The 21376-nt window shown below is 41.8% G+C and overlaps 2 protein-coding genes across 2 annotated transcripts in view; both read left to right on the top strand.

Annotated features, from left to right (window-relative positions):
- The window catches only part of EYS (eyes shut homolog), a 1050766-nt gene that overhangs the window by 487769 nt on the left and 541621 nt on the right, over positions 1-21376 (top strand). The window lies entirely within an intron of this gene.
- On the top strand, positions 275-9917 carry LOC139158129 (F-box/LRR-repeat protein 8-like). Its single transcript, XM_070735550.1, has 3 exons — positions 275-547; positions 9115-9377; positions 9491-9917. The coding sequence occupies exons 1-3, from the start codon at positions 275-277 to the stop codon at positions 9915-9917; spliced, it is 963 nt and encodes a 320-aa protein (XP_070591651.1).

The raw sequence follows: 21376 nt of genomic DNA, 5'->3' as shown, positions 1-21376 counted from the left end.
CCCGTAGAGTTTCTGAGCTGTCAGCACTGTCCGTTAGACCGGACTTGTGTGTGTTCCATCCGGACAGAGTGGTGCTGCGGTTGGATCCTTGGTTCATCCCGAAGGTGAATTTGGATTTTCACAGAAGGCAAGAACTTGTTCTTCCGGACTTCTGCACGCATGGTCACTTCGTTGGCACAAGATTGATGTCCGAAGGGCTTTGAAGCTCTATATCAGAAGGACAGCAGCATTCCGAAAGACTGAAAGATTGTTTGTCTCCTTTGCTCAGGCCACGATGGGTCTTGGAGTTTCTTCACAATCCCTTAGTCGCTGGATTAGGGATTGCATTGCGGAGGTTTATACAGCAAGATCTCAGTCACCTCCTGCTGGGGTGGTGGCACATTCGACCAGGAGTGCAGCTACTTCGGCGGCTTGGTCGACACAAGCTTCTTTAGAGGAGATTTGTCGTGCAGCAACTTGGGCATCAGCTTCTACTTTTATATGCCACTATAGACTGGACTTCTTGGCTTCGGCAGAGGCTTCCTTTGGCAGGCGTGTCTTGCAGCGAGTGTGTGTCACTCCAACGACCTCGGCCCAGCCTTTTCCCTCCCAGGGGATTTGATCTTTGGTATATCCCATGATGGACTCTCCTTCCAGAGTCAATGGAGAAGAACCATTGTACATACCTGAACGGTGTTCTCAGTGCTCTGGAAGGAGAGTCCAAACCCACCCGGCATGGTGTTTGGCCAGGTTGCCGGAGTGTTGGGACTGTTGAAGGTTATACATTGTTATGGAGTTAATAAAATTTTATGGTTTTTACATTGTCTTCGTTTTTAAAACTGGCTCATGGGGGCTGCTAAGGGGGCGGTGACTGTTAATTATTCAAATTAACTCAGTCTCTACCAATAGGATTGGTTAACAACCCATGATGGACTCTCCTTCCAGAGCACTGAGAAGACCATTCAGGTATGTACAACGGTTCTTCCATTGCTTTGACCATTTATCTAGTAAAGCTAAATCATTTACCATATTACAGACGCCTCCAGGAATTTGACATTGTTGTGAGAATTAGTTATTTAGCAGAGTGATGACATTCGGAAAAAAAATTGTCCTTGTGTCTAGTTCTTCTGGTGTGCGGTGCCTTAAATCACCACTGTGGGGGTAGAAGTTGAAGCAATTTATGACTCTTTGCATCATGGACATAAATTGTTTCAGCTTCCACCCTTAAAAAGATACTATAGGGCAGTGTTTACCAACCACTGTGCCGTGGCACACTAGTGTGCCGCGGGACATGGTCAGGTGTGCCGCGAGCCCGGCCTGGCTGGAGCTTCCCTAGCGGTGACGGCATGAGCTTTTGGGGCCCGGTGGGAGGGCACCAGCCACTGTTGCTTCTAAGCTGCGTGGGCGGGCGCCCGCACAGCCATTGGGGACCCCCCCGCAGAAATTTTTGAAGTGGTGCAAAGCCACGCAGTCCTGAATCGCTCCTTCTCCGGCCAGCAAAATCTGCTGCCTAGGAAAGCGGCGCATTTGAAAAACGCGCGTTTTAAATGCGCGCCGCTTTCCCAGGCAGCCGGCTTGCTGGCTGGAGAAGCAAGCGATCCGGGACTGTGTGGCTTTGAGCCGTGATGACAACAACGGCGCCGTGGTGGCTTTCAAGCGCCGCCCTTCGTGGTGCCCCACCACCCGTTCCTGCAGGTAGCAGTCAGGCGGGGTACCAGGAGGCGGAGGCGGCGCGTGGCCGGGCGCTGAGCGCCATGGACACCTGGGAGGGCGAAGGGGTGAATGTGGCTGCTGCCTCTTAGGCGGAGGCGGAGGCGAAGGCGAAGGCGACGGCGGAGTCCATGCTGGGGCCATGCGGGGCTGCTGATCCAGGGGGTCGCAGACCAGCAAGCCGCCCTCCACTCTCTCTCCGCTCTCTCCGTCTTTCTCTCTCTGTTGCTGGTGTGGTGCACGAGAGAGAAAGAGAGAGAGAGAAAAGGGAGGAGAGAAAGCAAGAGAGAAAGAGAGAGAAGTGAAAGCAAGAGAGAAATGAAGAGGGAGAGAGAAAGCAAGGAAGAGAGAGAGAGAGAAAGAGTGTGTGTGTGTGAGAAAGCAGGAAAGAAAGAAAGAGAGGGAAAGAAAAAGAAAGCAAGAGAGAGAGAAAGAGAAAGAGTGTGTATGAGAGAGAAAGCAAGAAAGAGAAAGAGAAAGAGAGAGAGAAAGAAAGAGAGAGAGAGAGAAAGCAAGAGAGAAAGAGAAAGAGGGAAGGAAAGCAAGAGAGAAAGAGAGAAAGCAAGGGAGAGAGAGAGAAAGCAAGGGAGAGAGAAAGAGAGAATAAAAGAGAGAGAGAGAGAGAATGCAAGAGAAAGAGAGAAAGCAAGAAAGAGAGAAAAAGGGAGGGAAGGAGGGAGAGAGAAAGAGCAAAAAAGAGAGGAAGGAAGGAAGAACGAAAGAGGGATGGAGAGAGAGGGGGGAAAGAAAGAGGGAGGGAGAGAGAAATAGGGTGAAAGGGAGGAAGAGAGGGGTTTTTGTCCAAACTTTTTTAGCCTCCCCCCGCTCAATGTTCCCCAGGATTTTGTAAATGTGAATAATGTGCCGCGGCTCAAAAAAGGTTGGGAAACACTGCTATAGGGCACCAAACACCAGAACAACTAGACAAAACAACATTTCCCCCGAATGCTATCACTCTGCTAAACAACTAATTCCCACAACATTGTCAAACTATTTACTAAGACTGTATTACTATTATTCTTCTCATCCTTCCTATTACTTATCTAAAGTGGCACAGTGGTTAGAGTGCAGTACTGCAAGCTACTTCTGCTGATCACTGGCTGCCAGTAGTTTGGCAGATCAAATCTCAGTAGGCTCAAGGTTGACTCAGCCTTCCATCCTTCCAAGGTCGGTAAAATGAGGACCCATATTTTGGGGGGCAATATGCCTTTTCTCTGTAAGCCCCTTAGAGAGAGCTGTAAAGCATTGTGAAGTGATATATAAATCTAAATGCTATTGTTGTATTGTTTTATTTGTTTCCTAGTATGATTTGATTGCTTTTTTAGTAATCTATGACTATGACTAACTGTTGTAACTTGTATCTTATGATTCTTGATGTGTGTATTTTTATTATTTTATGTACGCTGAGAGCATATTCACCAAAGGCAAATTTCTTGTGCGTCCAATCACACTTGGCCAATAAAGAATTTTAATTCTATTCTATCATGAAATCATTCAGCATCGGGGTAAAAAAAGTGGTCATCCTAACATTTAATGTTAATTCTGATCACATCAGAGTGTACCATCTTCTTCTCAAAGGGTGAGCCAATGGGTTCCAGGTTGTCTAGTTTTTTATTAAAAGTTGACAGAGTTTGATATGAACCAAAAAACCCAAAACAGCTTGCAAGTCTAAAGAGAAATAGGATCACTCCTTCATTTCAGACTGTGCACAGAGTTTTCTTAACATTCCTCATGTGTTAATAGGCAGATAAATTGGAAGAAGAGAAATTCCTCCAACTTGTTCTGCCGGCGTGTTTCAACTATTTCTTTTTTTTTACCATTGGCCATCCAGCTTTTCCCATGAGTTCTTTTACTGAGCGTCTCTAAGTAATAGCAGCAGCAACAATTATTGGGTTACTAATGCAGCAACCATTTTTCTAGGTCAGATCTATTGTTTGTGCCCATTATTCAAAGAGGAGGGGGAACCAAGATATCCCCATTTGTTTTAAATTGTGAATCTTGAGAGAAAATCCTTTCTATCCTGGGGATATAGGATAGTGAGCAAAGAAGACATTTATTTTTTTCCAGCAAATTGTCCCAGCTCTAATTTTACTGAAATGTAATTGTTTTTAAAAAGCCTTGAAAATTACATGTCTGTAAAGAATATAAATGCATCTGTCTGAGGAGAAGGGCATGTCACTCGCTATCCACACACATATCTAGGATAAATTGTGAAGTTTGTTAAGGCAACTGAGTTTTGGATACCTACCAAGGCTAATCAAAGAGACTAAAGAAAGTTTAGAGGGTGTAATTAATCTTGCAGTGCATATAGTCACAGGGGGAAGTATTTCTTCTTATAAAGTCCCCCCCCCCACAACCCCTAACTCCTTGCAGGCAGGTACTGAAAATATAAGCCTTATCTACATGTTTCCATATTTTTTTATTGCTCAAGAGGGATAGAGTGTCTTTAAGTGCACATTGCAGAGTTTATTTTTCATATCTATCTCATCATAATGATTTCACAGCAGTTATATGCTAATACTTTTCTCCAGCTTATTACCAAGCATTAGGCTGCAAGAAAGGAAGCAATTTGGCAAAAGAAAGAAAGAAAAAATGTCAACAAAATGGGAAGACATTTCAGGCAAAGTTAGATTTAGAGTAGATAAAATATGAAGGAATATTCCATTTACACAAAGCGATTTTCTTCCCCAGTGGATATCATTCTGGTGAGGCTCTTTAAATGATATAATCCAGGAAGTTAGAGTTTTTAACAATACCTGGCTCAGCCTTTTTTCTTCCTTCTATTCAACCAATCATACCTGAGTCTCAGTCATTGCCTGGATAAGTCCCTGCAATTTTCTTGCATGGTTTTTCAGAGAGTGATTTCCATTGCCTCCTCTTTCTACAGCTGAGGGAAAGTTACTAGCCCAAGTCCACCCATCTGGCTTTGGGTCCAAAGTGGAACTACAACCCTGGAGAAGAGGTCTATTTTAAATGGCCGCTGGGAAGCTTCTAAGTAGAATATGAGAGTGATAACCTTCTGCCCTTTTTCTATTTCTGCATATAACATTTAGAGATGGAATATAGGCAGAGGTGAGCTGCTGCCGGTTCAGGTTGGTTTAAATGAATCAGTAGTTCCGACTACCATCTGGGCCTGCCCTCCCACCCCGGGGCCATCCTGTTCTATATATCTCATTTTCTGGCTTGCTCACACTGCACACACAGCCCAGATAATGGCTACAGTTGTCCAAGAAGGTATAATGGAAGCCACATTCATGAAATTCTATTTTATTTTCTACCTATTCTCCAAAGTACCTGGGGATAGAAGAAGAAGCAATGGGTGCAAACTAAACAAGGAGAGAAGTAACTTAGAACTAACGAGAAATTTCCTGACAGTTAGAACAATTAATCAGTGGAACAGCTTGCCACCAGAAGTTGTGAATGCTCCAACACAAAGTTTTTAAGAAGATGTTGGATAACCATCTGTCTGAAATAGTGTAGGGTTTCCTGCCTAAGCAGGGGGTTGGACTAGAAGACCTCCAAGGTCCATTCCAACACTGCTGTTGTTGTTGTTGTTGTTGTTGTTGTTGTTGTTATTATTATTATTATTATTGTTATTGTTGTTGTTGTTGTGTTTGAAGCCACATGCAAGCCACCCACTCATATTTTTGGTTCTGCATTAGGCGAACCAGTTTTTTATTTATGTGAAACTCACCTCTGAATACAGGTTGTCCTCATTTAGTAACTACTCCTTTAGCAACTGTTTGAACTTGCAACAGTGCTACTTATAACTAGTTCTCAAAGTTCCTGCTATTACAATGACCCCTTGGCATGTGATCATGATCCAGACACTTTATTTCTGACCATTGCAATATCTGGTGGTCACACCATCATGATTTGCAACCTTCCCTGTTGGCTTCCAACAATGAAAATCAATGGAAAAGCTGGCAGGAAGTTGGAAGTTTCAGTTAGGTGAGGTCCTCACTTAACAATCTAAATATTGTTCTAAATATACCATAATGGAAAAATACTAGCATAATATATAAGCACATAGAGGAAGTACAGTAGTACAATAGGGACAAGAGAGACCGTGGATAGCACTGATAGTTTTACCTGCAAATTTGATACCATTCTGATTTCTGCAACATCTGTCCTATTATTCTGTTTAATGGTAGGATCAACCCTTATTCACCCCTCCTGAATCTTTTTCTCAAATACAAGCCTTATTTTTCTTCCCTTTTCAGAAACATAAACTTATAGAACTTGAATATAAAACTTATACCAAGAATAAGGAAAAATCTATTTTAAATACCCCTTTGCTAAACATAAAGCTGTATATTGGCAGTACATTATGAGAATTATATTTTGCACCATCATTATCACTGGAAATAAACGATACTATTCATTTTTTTCAGTCTCTAAAGAAAAAAATTAGTTAACTCTTTTATATTAATGGCTATTGGAAAACAAAAACAAAAGGTTTCCTATTTGACTTGACCTCAATTTAGGAACCAAGTATTCTAGATTCAAAATCAGTTTGATACATTGGAATAAATTACTGCTGTGCTGCTGGGAAATACAGGATCTCTAATAGCACACTTTGCCATTTCAGAAATACAACACAACATGTATTCTAAAGCAGAGGCACAGATGATTTCACAGTGCATTTGTATTTTACTTGAGTTTTCTAGGATGCAGTTTTAAAACTTGGCAAATGAATGCAGGGAATTAGTTGAATTGATTCTAATCACGTATTGGGCAATAGAAATTGAAATTAAAAATATCCAATCGATGTGCTTTAGTGCAATCATGTAAGAAGTGTTGTACAACTGGTCAATAAAACTGGCCTTGATGATCTTTAATCATATAGGACTAATTTGTGAGAACAACATAAGCATCACAAGATTTCTTCTTTGAAAAATATTAAATCCAACACACTTGGCAAGAATCTCACTTGTAGAATTGTTGACTCTTGTTGACCATTACAGTGACAGGAAAAAGCAGCCATGGAGAACCAGTTCCCAGGGAGAACTAGCTTCTGTAAGGTTTTCCCAACAGTTGGAAACAATCTCTGCTTTCTCCTAGATTTGTTTATCAATGGAAGGTACAGTTTCCTAACAATGGACCACCATCCTTCTATCTTTCAGTGTGCTCAGGAAAGTAATTTTACAACAACTAGAGATTGATAGAAGAGAATATTTGTTGAGGAGGTCATCCCAAAGGTTACATAAAATTTGCTTTGAATTGGAGAAGCTTGATTCATTCAGGTGATTCATTCAGATGTAGGATGACACTGCTTCTTGTGCTCAGAGAGGTTATTATCAAGAATCAAGGTTTTAACAATGCATAGCAGCAGTGCTAAGGTAATGTTGTAATTATTGGTATCTGTGAACTTCTGTTGGTATCAAAGACCTTCCTTAATTCAATATCTTTAAGCTGTTGTACAATGACATCCAAAATTCTGACCCAGAATTTTTGGAATATATCAGAAAATGGGAGAGATTGATTTATTAGAAAATACATCTTCTCTGCAAAATGTTATTGCATAATAACAATTTCTTTTCAGTATTACTCATATCTTTGCTATATGCTTCCTTTCCTAAGTCACATTAATTTTAATACTTTCATGAGTCAAATTTGAATCTGTTTTTGTCTTTGCTAGCAAAGAGTAGTCCAAACTTCATTAAAAAAAAGTTCTGCTTGTAAATCAGGCTCTTGGATTATTATACCAATGTGATATCCACATTTTTAATAGTTCTTGCATCAGGCTGTTTTTGCATTTGACTAATCTGCCACAGCTGCTCTCTCTAAATCAAGTTATTAAAAATTGTTAAGCTGCAGTAATGCCACAAATTGCTTAGATGTGCTCCTAAATCAGGTAGCTGGTTTACTAGATTTTTGTAAACAACAACAAGGATTTTACAAAATGATTTTCTTTCCAATATTGTTGAGACATGGTGCTAAAAATGATAGTGCCAGATTGACCCCTTGTGTCCAGCATTATAGCCTGTTCTGTTGCAAACCATCTATATGGGTGACATACTATCTTATCTCTATATATAATACAGTATAAACCTATTTACTAAATATACAACCAATTCTAAATGATAGTTATCTTCTTAAATAGAGAGAATGTTGAAAAAAAGCATTTGAGGATACTCTTTGCACACTTCTCACTTAGTTGTCATTAGATAAAGTATAATAATTTTCTGTCTGTCTGGATCTCTATATTTTATGCCACTCAGTAAAATTTATGACTATCCATCCTTTCTATAGACAGTGAGATACAAACCAGGAAATGCTATTAGATAGATGTGTCACCAAAGCAGGAGATATATATTGCCAACAAAGTTGTGAAATGTGTAGTGCTATCTGCAGGCTGAAACAAGACAGACCATTTTCAAAACCCCTCAGGACAGTTCAGAAAGACTAAAAGGATCTGCAATAAAGATTCTTAATTTATATATTCTTGCTCATCTGTCTAGAAAATAACAACCAAACAATAGGATGTGGCATTCTTACACAGCCTGTGTTGGGTTTTATAGTATCTTCTGGTAATTTGTTGAATTAACCACTCAGGTTTCCTTTCCTCAAATAAATCATGTTTATTTCATTCAATTTTAAACACCACCGATAACACTGCTACCCTCCAAAAAGACCTTGACTTTGTGTCAGAATGGTCAAACATCTGGCAACTCCATATCTTAACCAACAAATATTCTGTCCTACACATTGGCAAAAAGAATCAGAACACTAAATACAAGCTAAATGAACAAGACCTTGTAGACGACCTTCACTCTGTCAAAGACCTTGGAATACTCATATCAAATGACTTAAGTGCCAAAGCCCAGTGCAACAACATCGCCAAAAAGGCTTCAAGAATTGTTAATCTAATCTTATGTAGCTTCTTCTCCGGTAATATCAGACATACAAAACATTCACCAGACCAATCTGCATATCAGACATAAATACATTAGAAAGTGTCCAGAGATACCTTACAAGAAGAGCCCTCCTCTACTTGCAGTATACCTTGCACAACCAGACTTGAAATCCTGGGCTTAGAAAGTTTAGAACTACGTCGCCTTCAGCACGACCTAAGCATAGCTCATAAAATTATCTGCTACAACATCCTTCCTGTCAATGACTTTTTCAGCTTCAACCATAACAATACATAAGCACACAGCAGATACAAGCTCAAAGTGAAACACTCCAAACTTGACTGTAGAAAATAGGACTTTAGCAACAGAGTGGTTAATGCCTGGAACTGCCTACTTGACTATGTGGTTTTGTCACCTAACACCCAAAACATTACCCTTAGACTGTCCACTGTTGACCTCACCCAGTTCCTAAGAGGCCAGTAAGATTGTATTGAAGATTGTACTGAACAAATACTTGGACTTAAACCGAAGACTTGTCACCCAAATCTTAGACATACTGGCTTAAAAGAGTGCCAAGCTGCAGGCGCTGTGCATTATCTGCCAGGGACTGAGTCCTTACTTCTACTCTGGCCAAAACCTCCTGCAAAGTGTCCGCCTGCTTTGCCAAAGCAACAATAGGATTCACCTGCAGCACATTAATTTTCAACGAATGCGTTTCAACAACACACTGGTTCTTCTGGCTTCCAGGAATCCAAACCTTTGTATTTTGCTGATCAACAACCAAGATCCCAGAACAATCATCCTGAACCCCGAGGTCATCGTGGAGGTCATGTGGAAACTTATGGTTTTAGGAATTTATTACACCATCCTGTCAAAAGGTCTGTTCCAAGAACCGGTGAAGCCCAACAGAGGACCATTTAAATGTTTGGACATTTTGTATGAAGATCTAGACAAGCACATTCCAGAAGAATTTGGGGCCCCTATGAGCAAAGGATGACCCCAGTTCTGGGTGAAGTTAGAAATTGCTGCCATGGTGACCCCTGCAAGCTCCCCGGCATCCTCAAGGCCAACATTCCTATGAAGTCTTTGCAGTTCAATTACCTTCATTACCTTACTGATGATCTGAGGCTGATCACCAACTTCTACAGCCAGATGGTGGAGACTCTACTCCTTTACACGACTCCTTACAATGCTCTTAATGCCTCCCTGATCGAGTTGGCCAAGAAGTGTTGCCATTTGAAGGAGGTGCATTGTTATTGCATGGTTAGCCAAGATATGGTGGATGCTTTTCTCTCTCGCTGCTCCGACTTGAGAAACTACACCCTGTCTGCCACACTTTTGTCTTCTATGTTACCAGCATTGTGTCCCTAACTTGGCCCGAGGTACCAGGTGGATATTCCCAAATCCGAAACATAAATGCAATCCAATTTGGGATGTAAAAGAGGTATGGTGCACTTTCTCTCTATGCAGTGAGTGATTTAAATAAAATTGTTTTTTTTATTTAAATAGATTTTTTAAAATAAAATAAAATAAACGGCTTTCTTTTATTTGTCAAAAAACCCCAAACAACGATGATATTGTTTCCAATCTTCATTAGACCCTTAAGAACATCCATTTCTCTTTACAATCCATTTATCGCAAGCTATTTATTGTGGCATCTTTCAGGAGGTTGCACATGAGGGATTCAAGTACATCACAAAAAGCAAGGAGCCATAAGGAGAGTCTTTGTGAAAGGAGTAACCTAGTTAAAACTGTGTGTCTGATCTCTACATTTCTAATTGATAGTATGTATCTGGAATTTGATAAATTTGTTTGTAGCAGTCTCACGAGTCGTCATTTTTCAGCTGTATAAGAATCATGGGACTGCTTATGGCGTCTGACTTATAAGAAATGCATGAATTCCTCTACCACCAAATTAAACATGAAAAATATCATACTGGTACTTACAATCTGTAACTTGTAAGGTGTGCTAGCGAGCATGCTGTTCGGAGCACAGTTTGCTCAAAATGAATACTTTACACTTTTTGTCAAATATTCTGCCTCTCCCTTTAATTTTAAAGGATGGAGAAATCCTTCAAGCACTTCCATTTGTTATTTGTCACTTTTTTACTGAATGAAACAGCATGTGTACATTGTGTGGATTTCACAGATTTAAAGATTTCTCTAATCAATGTCATAACAGGAAATGTAGATATCCCAGACAGGGAAATTGATTACTTCTTTCTAGTCAAATAAGACCATTACCTGTCCTTCTGTGATTTTACAAATCATTATCAACAACAAAAGTTTATTAGGACTCCATATGGCCTTCAATTATACCTGAAGTTATTGGTAAGACTAAAAAGTAAGCAAAATACAATTTTATTAAATATAAAACAATGCTAATAACAATGGAATCATTAATATTTCTGCTAATTATCAGTAGGAAATGTGACGAATACAACAAATAGATGCATAAAAAATTGGGCAGCAAGGAAGGATATAACAGAGTCTTGTTTGAATAGAGCTGATTAATAAGCATTATGAGCTCTACCAGAGTAGTTTGTTAAATTGGGATAGATGAATATCTTACAAGATTCCTTGCAAAGACAATAACAAAGGTGTTTGTGACTTAAGGAGTCCACAGCATTGTGGGGCAGCACTGATGATGATACCTAGCTGGGTAATGAAATCTCTGCAAGAAATCAAACAAACTCAGAAAGCACAAAGGACTCCACTGACCTGTCTCCACATAGGTAGATAGTGGCTGAAAATGGTTTTATTGGCAAAAATATGAAAATAAAAATCCAGTGCTTCGGTGGTTCATGGTTCTGAAGACTAATCATAACTCCACACTTACAGACTTTCCTAACACATTTATTTATTTTATTTATTTGTCTTTATACTTTTTACAAATAACTCAATGTGGCATACATATCCAACATATGTTCTTCCTTCTATTTTTGCCACAACAACCCTGTTACGTAGGTTGGGTTGAGAGAGTGTATGAGAGAGAGAGACTAGCTGAAAGTCAGCCAGCTGCCATTCATGGCTAAGGTGACATTTGAATTCATGATATCCTAGGGCCTCAACTAGGTCTACAAACACAGGAGAAAAATAGCAGGTTACATCTTTTTTTAGTTTTTTAAAATAATTTATTTTTATCCGACTTTAATGGATTGTGAGGCATGGACACAGAAATGCATTACAACCATGCATTCATATCAGAAACGGAGAAAGGCTCAAAAGTCATATAAAATAATAGCTAAGTGATAGCCAAGCTTCTTAAGGAAGAACTATACATGGAAATTATATTCTACCAGAACATTTCTGAACTGTCAATAACTGTGACTTGCTGGGTTTCAAATATAACCTACTTTGGGCTACCACATGTAAAGCTGGGAGTAATCAGGATGAAAATGGCAACTACCTCCAAACTGACAGATAACTTTTCCTAGCTGCTTAATGTAGAAGTTAAATCCAATGGATAATAAACTCAAGCCCTGGAACTGAAATGTCCCATTCTTATCTCCCAACCATATTAACCCAGAACTCCCCTGCTCAGGAAGAAAAGGACCTATTACAAAACACTGCCCCCAACTGCCAGTCCTTGCGACCAACCCAAAGGAATGCTACATCTGATAGTAACAAATACTGCTGAACGATGTAGCAGCACAAGTAACATAATCCTCTAAATCTGGTCACAAGTATGTTTTTCCTTCTTTTCTCTCTCTTTTTTTATAATGTGCAGTAAACCAAGTATTCTGCACAACATGAGCCACTTGCCTGTATTTTTCATCTGTTTTATTGATTCAATTAAAGCTACAGTGGTACCTCTACTTAAGAACGCCTCTACTAAATAAATTTTCTAGATAAGAACCGGGTGTTCAAGATTTTTTTGCCTCTACTTAAGAACCATTTTCTACTTAAGAACCCGAGCCTGGAAAAATTTCCCAGGAAATTTGAGAGAAGTATCAAGGCCTGGCCAGTTTCCTGCCATTCCCCCTTTAATTCCCCTGGCCATCTCGGGCTTTTCTGGGCTGCCAGAGGAGCCTTTCAGTGGCACTTAAGGAGGCTTTGGCAGTCCAGAGCAAATGGAGCGTTTTCCTTTCTCTGGGCACTTGGAGAGGGAATAAACCACTTCGCTGTCCTCGTGTTGCCTCCCATACACCCAGTGCGAGGTTGCCTCCTGGAGCGTATGGGCGCAGAAAGGCAAAAGGGGGTACTTTGCCCCAGCCAGATCAACTCGGCTTCAGCCAAAGCGAGGAGTCACCACAGTGAAGGAAAGGTGCTGGCTACAAAGTGAACGAGCGAGAGGAGATGGGAGCCCTTCAGCATGGGAAGGAAGATGTTCTATATGCAAAGAGAGTTGCTAAGGCTCAGTATTTGAATGTTGTCTCCTGATTGGCTGTTCGTTCTGGCGGGAGACTTGTTACCATGTCAAATAAGGTTTGTAACTTTGTGAAGCCTATAAAAAGGTTAAAGACGCGCCACTTTCTCTGAGAGAGAATTGTTGCCTATACCCTTACCAATCTATTTACCCTGACTGTTCTGATTGAGAGAAAAATAAAACAAACTGCTAATTCACCAGTTGACTTTTTCTGAGCATTTTTCAGAAAAGGCAGCAGGTAGCAGCAGCCTTTCAGTCAAAGGAACAAGTTTCCCTCTCTCGCCCACCTGGGTTTCTTTCTCTGGCACAGTGTATGAGATGCAGCCTCGCGCCGGGTATATGGAAGGCTATGCTCCATCTCGCCACCTCACAGTCATAGTTCCATCTAAGCTGAGCAGTGAGCAATCGCTCACTTAAAAATCATCATCAACTCAGAGTTTTCCAAACCTGCCCAGAAGCCGAGAGGGAAAGAGTGAGAGAGAAGGAGAGAGAGAGGAAGAGAGGAAAAGAGAAACAGATAGAAAAAAGAGAGGAAGGAAAAGAGAAAGAAAAAGAATGGGAGTAAGGAAGAGAGAAAGAAAATCAAAATCTAGTTTGAAACTAGCTCAACTATTTAAGTGGCATTTTGATATTGATAGAGTTGCCCTATTATGAGCTCACTGTTATAGACACACAGTACAGTATTTTATTTTGAAATTATCTGAGGTAAAACAGGGTTGTTTGTTTGTTTGTTTGTTTATTTATTTATTTGTTTGTTTGTTTGTTTGTTCTGTGCCGCCCAGTCCTGAAGGGACTGCCGCTCAGACACTATACTTTTCCGCCCACCTCCCCCAAAAATTAGAGGGAACACTGCTCACAGTCCCTCTTTTTTAAAAAAAAACCTTAAAGTTTTGGATTTTTAAAATTCCCCTTACTTCACCTTCTCCCTTCGGCAGCGACTGTCCTCCTCCTCCTCTTCTTCCTCCTCCTCCCGCCCAAATTCCGAGCTTTTATTTATTTCCTAATGGGTTTGCACACATTATTTGCTTTTATGTTGATTCCTATAGGAAAAAATGCTTCTACTTAAGAACATTCCTACTTAATAACCTGGTCACGGAACGAATTATGTTCTTAAGTAGAGGTACCACTGTACCTCTATTGTTTTGCACAGATTTCTGTATGTGTTGGAAATATTTAAGTGGGCAGTTTTAGTCACAGGAAGCAAGTTTGGCTGTTTCTAACTTTGGTTCTTATTGGGCTGCTCACAGTGCTGTTTTTTATTGTTTTGTTTTTGGAAAATGCTTGTCATTGATGGTTAAAGAAGAAAAGGCTCAGGTGTCTGAGTGCATCCTGGAGAACAGAATTCATCTTTATGCATTGTGAGCAAAGAGCATATAGACAGGATTCCTGCTGTCATAAACTTACTGAAGCAGAGAAGAGGACAGGGGCCATCCCTTTTAGCCTCATCTACCTTGCCTTCATTAGTACATCCCAGCAAGGAAAGCTCTAAACTACTAAGTAAACTACTAAGTACTGTGGTTGTTGCATATCTGGACAAATTACAGAGGCGCTGAAGCAGAAGCCATAAGTCAGGAAAGGGGACATGGAGAAGGGAAAAGTCACATGTTTGTCCACACGTTCATAAGATATTTTTTTTTAGTTCAAAAAAGAAGAATATTTGCAGCTCAGGGTTTAAATGAGGGATGCGTGGTACCCTCTGAGCTTGGTTGTTTTCTTGTTTTCATTACTCAAACTAGGTAACATCATGTATCCGAACAACTCTGACAAGGCAAGCCACAAGAACAGTGGTGGTGAACATATGGCATGGATGCCACAGGTGGCATGCAGAGCCATATTTGCTGGCATGTGAGATGTTGCCCTAGCTCAGCTCCAATGTGCATGTGTGTGCTGGCTAGCTGATTTTTGGCTTGCACAGAGGCTATGGGAGGGCATTTTTGGCTTCCAGAGGGCCTCCAGGGGATGGGGCAGGCATTTTTACCCTCCCCCGATTCCAGGGAAGCCTTTGGAGCCTGGGGAAGGTGAAACACAAGCCTACTGGGCCCACCAGAAGTTGGGAAAAAGGTCATTTCCGGCCTCCAGAGAGCCTCGGGGGGGGGAGAAGCTGTTTTTACCCTCCCAAGGCATTAAATTATGGGTGTGAGCACTCACACATGCATCATAGCGCACACACACACTCTTTTGAAACCCAAGGAAAAAAAGGTTCGCCATCACTGCAATAGAATATAAACTGAGATCAAATAATAGGCTGTTAATAGTAGGGTGTTACCTAGTTTAGATGTTGTTAATTACTGATGGTCAGGGGTGGGTTCCAACTTACCTCACTGCTGGTTGATTCCCTCCCATGCAATGTGGGATATGCACAATAATGAAAAATATAATATCATCATCAGCATCATGAAAAAAGATGACTACGTCATGCATGGTGCCGGAACCCGTCTTCTGCATATGCTCAGAAGGAAAATTTAAAAATTTAAAAAATTTAAACAAGTTCAAAAAAATTAAAAATATATATGGTGGCGCCCATGGACCAACACTGACCAATCCAGTTCAGTGACATCATTGTGAGATCACCAGCGGGTTGCTACTGGTTCAGGCAAACCGGTCTGACTGGGAGGAGTCCATCCCTGCTTAGAGTGTTACTTAGGTACCAAGCTCAGAGAATATCAGTGACCCATCCAAAAAAATAAAAGAAAAATGCATGAGATAGAAAAACCACATAAAGGATCCCAATATAGGTAGCCCTCAACTTAGAAGAATTCATTTAGTGACCATTCAAAGTAACAAGGACACTGAAAAAAGTGACCTATGGCCACTTTTCACACTTATGACCTTTCTAGCACCCCAAATATGATCAAAATTTCAATGCTTGGCAAAATTTCAATGCTTGGTTCATACTTATGACTGTTGCCATATCCCAAGGGCTTGTGATCACTTGTTGCAACCTTTTGGCAAGTCAAATCAGTGGGGAAGCTAGATTCACTTACAACCCTGTTACCAGCTTAACAATTACAGTGATTCACTTAACAGCAATGGCAAGAAAGTTCATAAAATGGGGCAAAATGCACTCAACAAATGCCTCTCTTAAAAAAAGAAATTTTGGGCTCAAGTGTAGTGGTTAAGTCAAGACTACCTGTATCAAAGTTCAGCTGATAATATGATTGCCAATTCAATGCATTTGGTTCATCTTGTCTTTTTTTTCTGGTGGGAAAACAGTGTATGGGCCCTCTCTTTTACAGAAACTGGTTCCCAGGATAGCTGGGCAGTAGGGGTGGTATTCACTTACCTTCCCTATTGGTTCACAAATGTGAACAAATCCTTCCACACATGCACACAGCCTCAAAAACATGGATAAATGGGATATCTAGATGGGTGGGTGAAGCCACTTTCAGTCAACGCTACCAGTATGCCCAGTAATGGGCAGCCAAAATTTTTAATGCCACACTGTGTGGTATGGCTTATTTTGTGGGTGTGGCTTAATGGTCATGTGACTGGGTAGGAGTGGCTTGCTGGCCATGTGACCAGGTAGGAGTGGCTTGAACGATCATCATCGTTCAAATGAACTGTTAAGTCCTCGACTTACAACCTTACCAGTATCACTCGCTGGGGTGACAATTTGCTTTGTGTTTCCCGCACTCTCCTTCCTGGGTTACCCCCTTGCTGCAGGCTGGGTGGCTCGGCGAATGGGTGCTGCCTGAAGCATAAATGCTGCCACCCATGCCTTCTCCTTGCACCTCAGATGGGACGTGGCCATGTGAGGCTGGAGGGGAGCCGAGCAGGAGAGAGGGAAGCTCGTCCAAGGCCAGGAAGGAGGAAAGAGGAAAAAAGCAAGGAGCACAGATGCAGCAGTAGCAGGAGGGGGGAAAAAGGAGAGCCAAGCCGAGCCCAGTAATCCAGGAAGTGACAGCCACCGATCAGCTGGAGCTATGCGCACATCTTTATTTACACCGTTCTACCCTGTCCTGCCTGCTGCCCACCCCTGAGTACGCCTGAACTGGATAAAACCAGCTAAATACCCCCGTTGCTGGGCAGTCATCTGAAGTACTTGATTTAAAGGATTTTGATATTCTTGTTCCAATTTCTTGAGTGAATTGAGTGAACGTTCTCAGTGGCATCTGCAAATGGAGGGAAAAAAACCACCCACTATTACTATTTCCATGGTGCTTTTTTTCTCTTATTCTCTTGTTTCATTAAAGTCAAGGCAGTGGCAACGAAGCAGTGGAAGTGATGTGCCGGTGCCTGGAGGCTGTTGGGGCCTGGATGGGTGTCAACAAACTCAAACTCAACCCAGACAAGACGGAGTGGCTGTGGGTTTTGCCTCCCGAGGACAATTCTATCTGTCCGTTCATTACCCTGGGGGGGGATTATTGACCCCCTCAGAGGGGGTCCGCAACTTGGGCATCCTCCTCGATCCACAGCTCACATTAGAGAAACACCTTTCAGCTGTGGCGAGGGGGGCGTTTGCCCAGATTCGCCTGGTGCGCCAGTTGCGGCCCTATTTGGACCGGGGGTCATTGCTCACAGTCACTCATGCCCTCATCACCTCGAGGCTCGACTACTGTAACGCTCTCTACATGGGGCTACCTTTGAAAAGTGTTCGGAAACTTCAGATCATGCAGAATGCAGCTGCGAGAGCAATTATGGGCGTCTCTAAGTATGCCCATATCACTCCAACACTCCGCAGTCTGCATTGGTTGCCGATCAGTTTCCGGTCACAATTCAAAGTGTTGGTTATGACCTATAAAGCCCTTCATGGCACCGGACCAGAATATCTTCGGGACCGCCTCCTGCCACACGAATCCCAGCGACCGGTTAGGTCCCACAGAGTCGGCCTTCTCCGGGTCCCGTCAACCAAACAATGCCGTCTGGCGGGACCCAGGGGAAGAGCCTTCTCTGTGGGGGGCCCGACCCTCTGGAACCAGCTCCCCCCTGAGATTAGGGTTGCCCCCACCCTCCCTGCCTTTCGTAAACTCCTTAAGACCCACCTCTGCCATCAGGCATGGGGGAACTAAACATCTCCCCCTTGCCCATGTTGTTTTGCCATTGATTGATTGACTGTGTGTCTGTTTTTATATACACTGGGATTATTTTATGAATTTATTAATTTTAAACTGTAATTAGATTGGTGGGCATTGGATTTGTTATTATGTACTGTTTTTTATTATTGTTGTGAGCCGCCCCAAGTTTGCGGAGAGGGGCGGCATATAAATCCAATAAATCTAATCTAATCTCAGTGGACCTTTAGTTTTTCTGTGACAGCAAGTTCAGGGTCAGCATTATCTCTTCTTGTAAGTTAAGCCCCTCTTTTAACATTATCTTATTCTTCTTCTTTTGTCTATTATCTCTATGCACTTTCACACATCCATAGTTTGCCACCTCTCCCCTTTTCAGTGCACATCATCTGAGTAAGGATATTTCATTGTTTAGGTCATTAGAGCAAAAAGACCAGGTTACTGATCAGTTACAGAGCAAAAGAGGCAAACATTTATTTATTTTTTATTCTATGAAGAAGACTAGTCCACTGATACAGGATGTGCAATGAGCTGGTTTCTTTATGTCGTTCTTTTGAAAATCAAAATTATGCCTATTGGTTAGAAATGACTCTGTCAAGTTTACAATGCCTGAAAGTCTGATCTAACAGCCTGTGATGGCAAACCTTTTTTGGTTCACGTGGCAAAAGTGGGGGGCACGGGGGGGCAAGCGTGTATGCCCACACCTATAATTCCATGTGCACCTCCCATGCATGCACACAAGACCTCCCCCTGCTCCCAGCACCAGTTATCAAGCATCTGAATTTTGATCACATGACCATGGGCATGCTACAACATTGGTAAGTGTGGAAAAAAGTCATGTCACTTTTTTCAGTGTCATAACCTTGAATGATCACTAAGTGAACTGTAGATTGAGGACTACATGTATAACAAAGTATGTCTTCAGAAACCATACTTAATTCAGAGAATTACCTCTAATACTCGCAGCAATTGCAAGTATTATAGGTAATTCTAATACTTGCAGAAATTGATGAAGAAAAAGGATTGGAGTGGCAAAATGGCCAGACTTCTTCAACTGCCGAGATAAGATGAACATTTGTCAGATGGAAAAAAAGAGGAGACATTAGAACAGGAAGTAACTGTCAGCAAGACACTCAAACATAGGAGCAAGCTCAGTGGAGCACAGCAACTATAAAAGGCAAGAGTCTGAAAAGATACTGTACACCTCTAGAATTCAAATAGGTTTCAATCCCTCATAGGTGAAACCATTCTGAGCCTCAAGAGTCAGAAAAAAAGCTACACTGATGAACAGGAGAAGTACCACAGATCCTTTAATAGCAACAGCAATAGCATTTAGACTTATATAAAGCTTCATAGTGCTTTTACAGCCCTCTCTAAGCGGTTTAGAGAATCAGCATATTGGCCCCAAACAATCTGGGTCCTCATTTCACCCACCTCGGAAGGATGGAAGGCTGAGTCAACCTTGAGATGGTGGTGAGCTAGCAGTTAAATTGAAGTAGCCTGCAGTGCTGCACTCTAACCACTGTGTCACCCCAGTTTAAGACAGGGGTGTCAATCTCAAGGCCTGTGGGCCTCATGTATCCTGTGATGCCTCTGGCAGCCAAACTGTGGTGTGGGAGGCCCACCTGGACAGCCTCCTGCAGCACTCTGCCAGCCAAAACAGGGTGCAGGGGTTGCCTGTATCCCCCATCCCACCCCATTTTGGCCAGCAAAATTCTGCAGAAGGCATCCGTCCTGTCTCTCCAATGCTGATCTGGCCCTCAAAGAAATCCATTTTGACAAGCCTGCTTTAAGAGCATAGACTATACCGTACAACTCTATCCTGCAAGAAGGCAAAAAAAGGGAGTTGAAGCAATTAGGGATTCACTCCTCTTCACTTTTGGAAGAGTATCAAAAACAATAATAATTATTAGCTATGTACCGTATTTTTTGGAGTATAAGATGCACTTTTCCCCCTTTAAAGAGGCTGAAAATTTGGGTGTATCTTGTACTCTGAATGTAGCTTTTACCAAGCTTTTTTTTTTTAAAAAAAAAAACCTAACCAGGTACTAATGCCTACCCTTTGCCTTCTCCCTCAGACAACCAGCTTGTCTTCTGTGCTTTAGAAGCCTTTTTTCAGCCCTAAGGAGATGCTAACCAGTGAAGTGATATTTCTTGCTTTCTTAGCAAATCATCTTCTAAGTTTTTTTCAGCCATAACTAGGTGCTAATGACTGAAGTGATCTTCTATGCTTTGCTAGCAACCTCTTCTCTTTGCCTGCTTTTCTCATTGTTTCTTTCTCTAAAGCTGGGGTCCCCAAACTTTTTACACAGGGGGCCAGTTCACTGTCCCTCAGACTGTTGGAGGGCCGGACTATAAAAAAAAACCTATGAACAAATCCCTGTGCACACTGCACATACCTTATATTAATGTAACAAACAAAATGGGAATGTACTATTTAGAGGGGGGGAAGAAGTCTGAAATTCATATATGTTTATGTTTTGTTTTTAATTTTCTTTTGTTAACATCTGATTTACAAGATTTTCTTGGTTTATAGAAAAATGTATTAAAATGTTTATAGAAAAATATATAAAGAAAGAAGGAAGCACTTTGGCATAATGGTTAATACGTTAGAAATATAATTGGTGTTGTACTTTTTGAAGGAACATTAAGGAGGGAATTTAATTAAAAGAAAAGTATGTACCTGGATGACAACATTAGAAAAAAACCTTTTGCAACTTTTTTGATGATTGATATTAGTTACTGACAAAATACCGCATTTTATTCAGGGAAAATTAGATGGCACATTGTATTGTTTGAATGTATGTTGAGAGAAAAATTTAAAAAAATTTATCCCCCCTCAAAAAAGTCCTTCCTTCCTCCGCCCCTCCATTCATATCATTCTTCCTTCCTTCCTTGTTCCCTCCATTTCTCCTTCCTTCCCTCCTTCCCTCCTTTCCACTTCTCTCTTCCCTCTCCCTTTTCCCCCTACTTTCTCATTTGTTTCGTTTCCCTCTCCCTCATTCTTTCCCTCCATCATTTTCTCATTTTTCTCTTTTTTTCTCTCACATTCCCTCCCACTCTCACTTTGGCTTCCTTCGAGGTGGCAGGTGAGCTTTGCAGCTTTGCCTCGAAGGAAGCCAAAGGAAGCTCAGTTTGTGGCAGGCCTGGAGCAGCGGCCGCTGCCGCTTACTCCGCCCTGAACTTCAGCCGCACCGGGGCCAAGTAAGCCAAGGCTAGGCCTGTCGCCCCGGGCTCCAAATGCGGGACATGGGCGGCGGGCGAGCGAGCATCGGGAGGGCCTCGGTGTTGCCTGGATGGGGAAGAGCTCCACTCTCTGCGATCAGGGATGGCGTGGCCATCAACAAGTAAATGCACGGGGGGAGGGTTCTGATGGCTTGCTTATGGCCCCCTCCAGCCACTCTTGCAGGGCAGAGGCCAGCGCCCTCTCCACGGGGCGGCAAAGAAGCAAA

Source organism: Erythrolamprus reginae, chromosome 1 (genome assembly GCF_031021105.1).
Source record: "Erythrolamprus reginae isolate rEryReg1 chromosome 1, rEryReg1.hap1, whole genome shotgun sequence".
In the NCBI taxonomy this organism is placed as follows: Eukaryota; Metazoa; Chordata; class Lepidosauria; order Squamata; family Dipsadidae; genus Erythrolamprus; species Erythrolamprus reginae.
This window is presented reverse-complemented; position numbering and strand designations above follow the sequence as displayed.